Source organism: Malus domestica, chromosome 17, assembly GCF_042453785.1.
Source record: "Malus domestica chromosome 17, GDT2T_hap1".
Lineage (NCBI taxonomy): Eukaryota > Viridiplantae > Streptophyta > Magnoliopsida > Rosales > Rosaceae > Malus > Malus domestica.
In genome coordinates this window covers 10511721-10523086 of record NC_091677.1, presented here as the reverse complement: position 1 = coordinate 10523086, position 11366 = coordinate 10511721, and the positions used below count along the sequence as shown (strand labels likewise).

Here is an 11366-nt window from a genome sequence, read left to right as displayed (position 1 = left end):
GAGTACCCTCAGGTGCTTCTTCGGTCAGCTTCTCCTTTAGTTCATCCTTCTTTTTCTTCATGTTATCCTTTCATAATAAAATAGAAACAATTCAGTTTTTTTTTTCATTTCATTTCAAACATATCCAACTATACTATGCTTAAGAAAACATAACTTGAGTGTTTGTATGTGATCGTTAAACTTATTTAGAAGGAAACCACTAAGTATAATCAGTCTGTAAATATAATTTGTAGCTTTTGTTTTAATATCCAACTCATTTGAAATGACAAAACTTAGTGGTTCATGAATAACTGACATATATGTCTTGAGCAACATCATTGATCCACTTGTTGTTCTTGTCTTTGTGGAGAGCTCCCCAATTGTTAATCACAGATAATGGATCTCCTTTCTGCTTAATAATGAAGAAACATGATAAGATTGCATAATGAATTATTACAAGTACTTTAATTTCATTACTTTGTGAGCCTTCCTAGCATGTTGGATGAATGGCCTTACTCCTCCCTTGTGATGATTCTTTTGTTTCTTCCTATTATTAGAATTTTTCTTTGAAAGCTCCTACATTAATTACACATGTGGTACATGACAAGCAAAAGAAAAGTTAGTATTGTAGACATGTACAATTTGGAAAGCTCTTGCCTCCCAAACTTGTAATATATATTCATGTGTTTGGGTTGCACATGCATATTCATTCAAATTTAACAAAATACTACTATCTAGCATTTTTTCCAATCAGTTAGATTCTAATTTCCATAAACACTATATAATACATGTAAAAGCACCTATATATTAAATAAGCTGGTAACATTTAATAGATTATCACAGTTTTATATTAGAAAATATTGGATAGGGTACATACCAAAAAGTGGGTAGTAGCGTAAACATTATCGCATAATATGACTCTTTGGTCTCCCATTCCATATTTGATCGTTCAGTAGCTTAGCTCGTCCTCTTGCAGGTGTTCCACATGACAAGTAATACTTATACAACTGGTGCCTAAACACAGAGTACAACTTCACCATCTTCTTATCAACATATTCAATAATCTTCGGATGGGATAGGTTCACCACAAATAGTACCTATTGTTAAACATAAAACATACGAGTGAGTGCTTGAAATTATTATGAATAAACTAAATTAAAATCAAACTCACAAGCAACTTATCCCGCAATGTCCTCTTTTCTTGAGCTGAGACCTTCATCCATTTCTCGTAGCAAACTGGTGAATGAGTTCGAACAATATTCCTTATCTCGATAGTGAAAAAACCTGATACAACCAGATCACTTGGAACTTGAAGTTTGAAATCAAAGATGACCGGCATCTTTTTCCTACCATTGGCCTCCAAAATATCATGGAGGCCTTTCCCACATGACTTTCCATGTGTCATCTTTTTGGCAGTGAAGTCAAAATTATATATGACCAATGTTATAACTTGTTTAAAATAACATTAATAAGAAGAATTAAATTAACTATAATTAGCCTTTCCCAAATACCTAAGTTCATGTTTGTTGGCTCTTCAAGTGAAGGAGCATGTGGTGGAGGAGATGGTGGTGGTGGTGGAAAAGGTGGTGATGGTGGAGGCTGAGGTAGGGCAACCCTGACCCGTTTCACCCTCTTTCCTTGTTGCATAGAAGTCATCTAGTAAATTGAAAAAGGAAAAATAATAACAGACTAGCATCATAAATCATTATCATTATAAGAATATCGAAGTCTCTCATTGCACAATCTCAAGCTGAGACTTTCTTATTTAGAAGTGCTTTCCCTTTATAACTAGTTAATGTTTGTATATTGGTTGTTATTATATTTTCTCCAACTAAGTGTAGTGGAGTGTTTCTTTTCATTATTGTATCTCAGGTGGCACAGCTCCTCATAAACCTCACTATGTCTGAGCTATCCTTCCCTCTTTCCTATTAGTAGGTGTGTAATCTTGTAATGATAATCAAGCATGAATATACAATGTATTCAGACACAAACTACTGAAGTATTCAAATACTCTAGTAGCAAATTCAATGATTTGTCCACCTATCATAATTCATATCCATGCTGAAATTCAACGAATGTAGATGAACATCTTCAATTAAGTGAAAAAAATATGTTATGACAAACTCTACAAGGACATAGCATCTGATTGTTCTGGTCCACATGGCGACAAGCAGTGTGAATGAATGATTGGACCCCTTCTCTAATAATCGGAACTAAAGCGATTCTGTTAAGTTTTAAGTGTTTGTTTGCATTATCTTTCATAGAGAAACAACAACACAAGAATACAAGATATATAGGGCAAGGTGTGATCAACACACTGATCAACCTTGAATCACTCATACACGGCAGCTCCATAAAATAGGGAGCAGAAATAAGGTAAGGCAAAAAGCTTCTAACCACCCTAGAAGTATGGGAAAGAAGATACAAAATCTAACTAGAAGTAAGATGACAACTGCACCGATATCGTCTACTTAACCAATAGCTCCAGATACCCACTCTTGACTTTTATTAGACGATATGGGGTGACTGATGCTGCATATGGAATACCCACTCTTGACTTTCAATAGATTATGACAACAAATCCATTGTCTATCTTCAGTAGTAGTATTGGGCCTCAGATTTTGACATAGTCCAATAAGTTGCCATAACAATTTTTCAAAAATTTGTTAAAATAGACATATAACATAACAAATATGAATGTCAGTAAACTAAATTCCATAAATTCAAATAACAAGAAATTCAAGACCAGCTAGATGCTAAACAAACAAGCAGGCCATTAAGTATTCACACCCATCTAGGTACAAATTAAAAAAAAAAAAGCATGCCATTAAGTATTCACACCGATATTGAAAACCCTAATTTAGAAATATACATCAACATCATCCTAAAATTTAATTAAAAACTAAAAATGGAAAAAATCTTCCACCCCAATAACACAAGCGGGATTTCCATAGCTAGGGTTTCTCCAATATCTTGAAAACCCAATACATAAAATAAGAAAATTTTCAAAATTTTCTCGATTAAGACAAAATTCTAATAGAGAAATAAAATGCAATAATTTCAAGAGAAAGAGAGAGATTTGAGTACCTTTGGATATGAAGCGGGATTTCCATAGCTAGGGTTTCTCCAATATCTTGAAAACCCAATACATAAAATAAGAAAATTTTCAAAATTTTCTCGATTAAGACAAAATTCTAAGAGAGAAATAAAATGCAATAATTTCAAGAGAAAGAGAGAGATTTGAGTACCTTTGGATATGAAATTGGGTAGCTGAGATACTAAGTCGTCTTAGGTCAAAAGAGAGTAGAGTGTGATAGCAAGCAGCGGAGGTATGGAGAAGACGAAAGACCTATGGTACTCGCCGCCACTAGCAGTCAGTTGGCAAATTTGGGAAAGGTGAACGTTGGCTAAGAGAGGAAGTGGAGTGAGAGTAGAACATATGAATTCTAACGAGTTAGGGCTTTTGGATTTTATTTACTTTTATGTTTTTTTTTATTTTTTTTTTCTCTGCCTTCAATAAAGGAAAGGTGATGATTTGCCTTTCCTCACAGGAACCCAGGTGGCCTTATCTTAGGTTTTGTGAAGAAAGCAAAATTTTCGTCACCCAATATAATTCATTTGGCAGTAAAATTTGCCGCCTAAAAATTTGTGAGGAGTTTGAGACTTTTATGTGACGAACAACATTTCAAAAAAATTATGTATCCCACACAAGTGTGTATGTGACGCTTTCATAAAATTCCTCACTTATTACACCAAATTGTGATGAATTTTTGGGCGTCACAAAAAATATCGTCACCTATTCCATGTTTTCTTGTAGTGAATTTCCGCCATCTATTCCATTGACGAAAATACACCTACAAAATAATAACACATTTGATTAAGGCCAACAGCCTCACGCGCCCATGATGAATGAGGGGCTTTGACCGAAGAATCTCCGATGCCAAAGTTAGAATTCTAAAAAGAATGTGTTTAGGAGTTTTCGGGTAGCAAATGACTTAGCATTTTAGTGGGATAAGAGGGGTATTTATAAGAGAATGGTTGGCCCTTTGGGTGGAGAGTGGCCGACCATATATGGTGTAATTGGGTGAATAATTGCAAGATATTATGTGGAATAATATCTTGCAATTAACATAGCAATTATTCCTAATTTAAATAGTGTTTATACCATACTTAGGGCCTCCGTATTTAGATCTCGTACAAATACTCAGAGGACTTAAATGTAATTATGTAATAAAGGAAGGGGCAAATCTATAATAAGTGAGGATCCCTTATTCTATAAAAGGACTCATCACCCTCACAATTAGGAGAGGTCATTTCTTAAACCTTCTCACCCCTCTCACATCCCCTCTCATATTCAGAGGTTATCTCCCTCACCTTTCAGATAAATACAATAATCAATGTGGACGTAGCCCAAACATTGGGGTGAACCACGATACATCTTGTGTTATTTACTTTCTTGCAGATTCACGGTCGGATTTACGTTGTTCCAAGACCCCTCCGGTTTTATGCATCAACATTTGGCGCCGTCTGTGAGAATCGATACGAAAAGTTGTGTCAGTTCTATTTCATTTTTTCACCTTCACCGTGAATCTACAAAAATCACAAAAAACCAAGAATACCACTCTCTCTCTCTAAAAAATCCTAAGATACCCAAAAAAGCCCATATCTTTATTTTGAAAAAAAAAATTCATACAGGTACTTCCAAACTAAGCAATGACTAGCTACGGTCAGGCTACTCTACTAGACCAGCTTACTCCACCGGACAAGGCTACTCCACTGGACCAGGCCACTCCATCGGACCAGCTTACTCCACCGGACCAGCTTACTCCACCGGAAGCAACGGGGTAAGACCGTATACCAACGAGTGGGGCCAAACAAGGCATGGCTCTCCCCTAGGTGGAAATTACGGCTATGCTGCCATCGGAGACAACTGGAGTATCAGGCCTTCGAGCCCTCCACGATAGACCTTTGAGCCAACAAGAACTTATGGCAGCTACCCAAATCAAAGTGGATACAATAGGCCTCCAGGATATGATGATTACAATGATCAGTACAACACCAACAAGCCGTACAAACATTCCTGGGTAATGGCGCCGGGAGGTCCGGGAACACCATATCTCTCATGCAACTCATCAAAACAGCCCCCGCGCAGTCGTTCTCGCCCTTCAACTTCGCCATCATCGCATGTGTCGTGCAGTTCATCGAAACGGCCAGAGGGTCGTCTTCGTAATCGCAGATGCCACCTGCGACGACTATGCGGTGGCCAACCAGCGCGACAATCATGTCGACGCGCTAGTTGAGAGGGGCGTCCACGTGGTGCCACGTGTGATGGAGGGGATTGGTTGCACTACGGATTCTGAGGTCCTGCGATGACAATCGTTGCTGTGGATGATGATGATTTGACTAATCCGACGGCTGTAAGCCAGCAAGAATTCTGGTTATGCTGACAATGCTTTAAAGCTAATGATCCCAACGGGGAAGAAGAAAATAGGTTCAGTGTGATCGAAGTCAGAGAAGCCATTAATTCCAAATATATTTATGGCCTCCAAAACCCCAAGAAATCGACGTACGGCATGGATAATGATATTATGGGATTTTATCTCTTTCTCTTCCCAGAATCTGAGTTTGTGGTGGATTTTTTAAAACTGCGCAGATTTTGCGAAGGTTTTCTGGAAAAGCCCTAAAGAGTGAGGTTTTCTGGGTTCTTGGGTTTCTGTAGTTTCACGATGGTGAGATGAAAAAATGAAATAGAACTGACATAGTTTTTTGTGTCAATTCCCACAGACGGCGCCAAATGTTGATGCACAAAACCGGAGGTCTTGGAACAACGTAAATCCGACCGTGAATCTACAAGTAATGTAAATAACACAAGATGTATCGTGGTTCACCCCAAGGTTTGTGCTACGTCCACACTGATTATGTATTTATCTGAGGGAGAGAGAGCTCTAAGAGTGAGAGCGTTGAGAGGAGGTGAGATGAGCCTTAGGGATTGGTGTCTCCTAATTGTGAGGGTGAGAGGTCCTTTTATAGAATAAGGACTCCTCACTTATTACATATTTGCCCCTTCCTTTATCACATAATTACATTTAAGTCCTCTAAGTATTTATACGAAATCTAAATACGAGGCCTTAAATATGGTATAAACACTTGCCAAAGGCAAATTTGAACCACATTATTATGGCTAGCCCCAATTTAAGGCTTAGCCCACTCCCCTACTCCTTTAGTATAGATACTATTGTTTGTTAAAAAAAAAAAATTGTGATGCAGCCATTATTTTCAGTCTGTCTTTTTTTTTTGTCTCCCCTCTCACCTTCACACTTGAAGATGGTTATTTTCCAACCACCAGGCTGGTGCACAATCATGTCATGGAAGAGAAAAATGAGGCTGTTGTTATCTAATATGATTGGATCATTGATTACTCATATTTCTCTGTGCATACAAGCTTGGGCCTGAAATATTAGGTTTGGCAAAAGATAGATGACTTGGGTTAAAAGGTTGTAGTTCTCGACCCAATATTGATTTCTCAAGCCAGATGATGTTTAGCCATGGAAGAACTTGGCCGAGTCCTAATAGAAGTAGGATTCTTAAAAGATCAGATTAAGGAATGATTTAACCGAGTTCTAATTAAATTGACATTGCTAAGGATCAGGGTAGGTATTGATAAGATTTGAATTATTCCAAGAATCAAGACTCGTGACTAATCAGATAACAAGTGAATTTAACACATAAGACGGCTAAGGTTCAGAATCCTAGTTCAAGTTGAAGTGGCTGAGACCATGTGCGGATTGGTTTTGTTTAGTTAAAGGATAATATCATAGATATCCAGAAAAAGCGTCGAAGAAATATAATTCTATTAGGATTCTACTTCAACTAGCTTGGTCACCACGAAATCCTACCTTATAAATAGAAGTGGTTCTTCAACTCAACACACAAATGCCCTACGCAAAACCTCGCTCTACGCTAATCCTTCTCATACTTTGAGAAGTCACTAACTCACTTAACTCCTTCATCAACACACTTTTAGGTTGGAGCAACAACACTATGTTGACAACTAACTACATCTTCAGTTTGGATTAACAACACTGGAGTCATAAAATTAGGCGACCGAGAAGTACCTTCAGTTTAGATTAATAGCACTACTTTGAGTTTGGCTAGTTACCTATCCAAGTCTCTACCATCAAGGAGCCTTTGGTTTTCTTAGTGAAAGAGATCATCTCATTACCTTCTTGGTGATGAAGTGTTACCATGTTTCCCAGTGTTCGGCACATTGAACGTTGAACCTTATTTGAACTTCACAATGACTAGCAACTTTGTCTTCAGGTTCTAAAACTCAAGGCCAAGACATGTTCTTTCCTCGCCCGTGATCGCTTGAGTACAGAAGTCAACAACGCATTTGACACCACCACCACATCTATTCTACTCACCCGACCGAACTCAGTCTCAAGTTGACACGCCCGCATTCACCGAAAAGATGTAATTAGCTCTTCATTATTCGGTCTGCGCAACAATTTGATGGTTTAGAGCCAGTTGCCACACTAAATAATTAGAGGGCTAAGGAAGAATTGAAAGTCGAACAAGCAAATCGAAAGAAAATTGCAAGTTCTGAGGCATATTTATAAATTCAACTTTGGCGCGCTCAGTTATAAACAGCAGGATTACACGACATATCAGCCCAATTGCCCGTTTTCCTAACATGGATTGCTTATCCTCTACTCGAAGAACAGTTGCTTAACTGGGCTTCTGAAATTTCCTCTAGTTAATCCATGGACCGAAAGCAAAATGAAATCAAATCTCAAGGTAGATATAAAAGTGTTAAAAAAAATGAAATTTCCTCTAATTAATCCATGAATGTGATATGTGAGTACATTGTTGCAGTGGGCGATACACGGAGTGGTGGTGCCAATCTATTCAAAGCTAAAAACAAGAATTTATTGTGATATATAACTGAACTCATTTATTTATTTCATATGATCTTTTGAAGTTCTAACTCACTCACATATTGCTTAAAAATCGAGTACAAACACTTCCACGTATAACAAATATCTAAGCAAGGCAACAGTCCCTTCTTAGCTCTTAAAAATAAAAAAATTAAAAAAATAAAAATAAAAATAAAAAAACTGAAAAATTAACCGCAACCCTGTTACATACCAACTTCTTCATCCTCATACCAAGTTCTCAATGAATTCAAAGAAAAATATCGATTCCTCATCATTTTAGGGAGTTTTCGACATCTATAACAAAACGGTACTTCACATCCCTCTTGATCAGCCTCTCAAGAGCTTCATTCACATACTGAATTGGAACTATTTCTATGTTTGGATATATTTTGTGAGCAGCACAAAAGTCTAACATTTCCTGCGTCTGTTTTGTACCGCCAGTTCCGCTACCAGAAATCGACTTCATACCTGACAAATAGTCAATATATATTGTAAAAAAATCTATAATTCTTGTCTTAAAAATGAAAACTGAGAGTATTAAAAGTGTTAAAATACCCATAATCAAGCTCAAAGGACTTAATTTAACTTCGCTTGGTGCCCCAACCAAGACTAGAACACCAGCAGTCTTCAGCAGAGACATATACAAATCAAATGGATGATCACCAGATGCTGTGTCGATGATGAAGTCAAGCGACTTAGCCAGGGCCTACATAAACAGTAAAATTTGTCGATATAACAAAATCAGATAAACAAAAGTTCGTATGCTAAGAACAATTTTATGTACACAGAACTAAATTGCACGAATCATTTGTCGTAAACAATTATATCAACTTGTGAAATTTTACCGTCATTTCCTCTTGGTTGGATGAGACAACGAAATTGTCTGCACCAAGCAGACTTAGAGCTTCCTCCTTCTTTGATAAGCTTGTGCTGAAAACTGTCACGTTTAGTCCGAAAGCCTTCCCAAACTTCACTGCCAAGTGTCCGAGACCACCAAGGCCAATCACACCTAGTGATTTACCGCCCTGGTTCATTTTATGGCGGATCATTGGAGAATAAACAGTAATGCCGGCACAAAGCAGAGGTGCTGCAGAAGCCAAGGGGTAGCCCTCTGGTATCTTGAAGCAGTACCTATAATAATTTCAAGAACAAAGTTAAAGTCCTCATCTATGATAGATTCGTACTATTTCCGAATTTCTTAAGCATTAAGCAATTAATTATGTAGACACTATAAATCTAGGCACTTGCAATGCAGTTATTGCAAATACGCAGGGTCGACAGTCAAAATCTAAAACCATGAATTTAACATATCATAACAGATGATGATACAGAAGTACAGGTTGACACATTACATTTGACATGGAGAATACTAACCTTTCATGAGCAACAATGTAACTGGAAAACCCTCCTTTTGTAATCGTGCCATCAGCATCAACATGGTTATAAGTCATAACTGCTCCCTTTTCACAGGAAATCTCTTGGCCATCTCTACAATAGTCGCAATCTCTACAAGAATTAACAAAAGTTCCCACTCCAACATGATCACCAACTTTGAAGCCGTGAACATTTGGACCAACCTCTTGAACAATGCCAGCAATCTCATGTCTGTTGTACAAAATAGGTCAGTTCAAGGAAATATATGTAATAACAATCATATATATAACATAATAAATCATTCGACATACCCAGGCACCATTGGATAGTTGGCGTTGCCATGCTTGTTCCTTGGAAAAACCACATCAGCATAACAAATTCCGCAGTGCGTAATCCTAATCGACACATCATCGTTTCGAAGATCCCTGGATACATTAATTAAACCTATGTTTAATTAGAACTGTCAATATTACATATATAGCATGTAAATTCAATATACTAGTCATTTAGTGTACTTTAGATAATTGTATCCGGATTTCAATTCGTGATCTATCTGCATCGAACTTTATTAGGCCTAAGGATGAGAGATTTATTTCTTAATTATGTTCCATCAAAATTTTATATTATTTCAAAGACTGCATTGCCACTAACTTTGGGGAAGATATCACAAGCTGCATATCAGTATAACAAATTAAGGGCGTTGTGTTTATAAAAAGGAATGGCACTATACTTCTTTCTACTTCTAGCAGATCACTTCAAAGGAGTGAATACCACTTAAGTTTTGGTATCAACCAGGTGAAATCAAGCAAAATATATATATATACACACACGCCGACTAGTCGTTGACGTAATGCTAGTTGTCTCTAGTTAATACAAGAACAATATGTATTTTATGTGAGTTGTATGCCTAATTATCGCTGGTCATGCAAGTTGCTTATCTAGCCATCCAATAACGTACTTATATAACTCCGTTCACAGTCACTCAGTATTACTGGTGATATTTTTCTTCACTCAGAAATGACAGATCTTAAGTTCGAATCTCGTAGATGACGAATTCGATACCAAATTAGACTGTTCACTTTGTGGCTTAACCAAACTCCCCCTCTTCTTAGGATAAAAATATCGATGTACTAATAATACAACAACAACAACAACAACAAAGCATTTTCCCACTAAATGGGGTCGGCTATATGAATCCTAGAACGCCATTGCGCTCATTTGTGTCATGTCCTCCGTTAGATCCAAGTACTCAAGTCTTTTCTTAGGGTCTCTTCCAAAGTTTTCCTAGGTCTTCCTCTACTCCTTCGGCCCCGAACCTCTGTCCCGTAGTCACATTTTCGAACCGAGCGTCAGTAGGCCTTCTTTGCACATGTCCAAACCACCAGAACCGATTTTCTCTCATATTTCCTTCAATTTTGGCTACTCCTACTTTACCTCGGATATCCTAATTACCAATCTTATCCTTTCTCAGTTCACATGTTTCTGTTTCTGTTTTGTTAAAAACACATTAAACTGATACAAATTTAGTTACCTTCGGGTAAACTTGTACGGCGAGAGAACTCCAGATTCATCAATTGCAGCCCATCCCAAGCAGTTTCCATTGACACTACTCGTCTGTGAGCTCATGCTTGATAATTGGGACCCTTAATAATTTGTTGTAAATATGCAGAGGGCTCCCCAGAAATTGGGAAGAAATTAAAGAGATTGTTGAGAAAAAAGTCGTCTTGCTCTAGGTTTTTGGGTTTTTTATCTTGGTGAACAGGTTAAGTTTTTGGGTTTTGGAGATGTTATTTTACTATTTATAGACTTTCGTGAAGGTTTTTGGGTGACGCAAGAGCATGCGTGATCACCTCCATTAACGGACGTACGCAGTGATGACTTCGGTACCTGCTACCTGGGGACCTTTCAACAGATTCACTTGGGATTCTCTCATTTTTCTTTTCTCTCTCCTCTTCACTCTTTTCGTACTTGAATAATTACGGTTAAATCATGTCAATATCTTATATTGATATTTTATAAAAATAATAAGACAAAAAGCAAAATGTGAGAAAAATGAAGGGAAAAAAATGAAAATAG

General features: G+C 37.4%; 1 protein-coding gene across 1 annotated transcript; it reads right to left on the bottom strand.

Moving 5' to 3' along the window:
* Window positions 1–7906: 7906 nt before the first annotated feature.
* LOC103405068 (probable cinnamyl alcohol dehydrogenase 1) lies at window positions 7907–11044 on the bottom strand. Its single transcript, XM_017324125.3, has 6 exons — window positions 10822–11044; window positions 9602–9715; window positions 9291–9521; window positions 8762–9047; window positions 8472–8622; window positions 7907–8384 (listed from the first exon to the last, which is right to left on the bottom strand). Exons 1-6 carry the CDS (start codon window positions 10914–10916, stop codon window positions 8188–8190), a joined length of 1074 nt encoding a protein of 357 aa, XP_017179614.1. The 5' UTR covers window positions 10917–11044; the 3' UTR covers window positions 7907–8187.
* Between the last annotated feature and the right edge of the window lie 322 nt (window positions 11045–11366).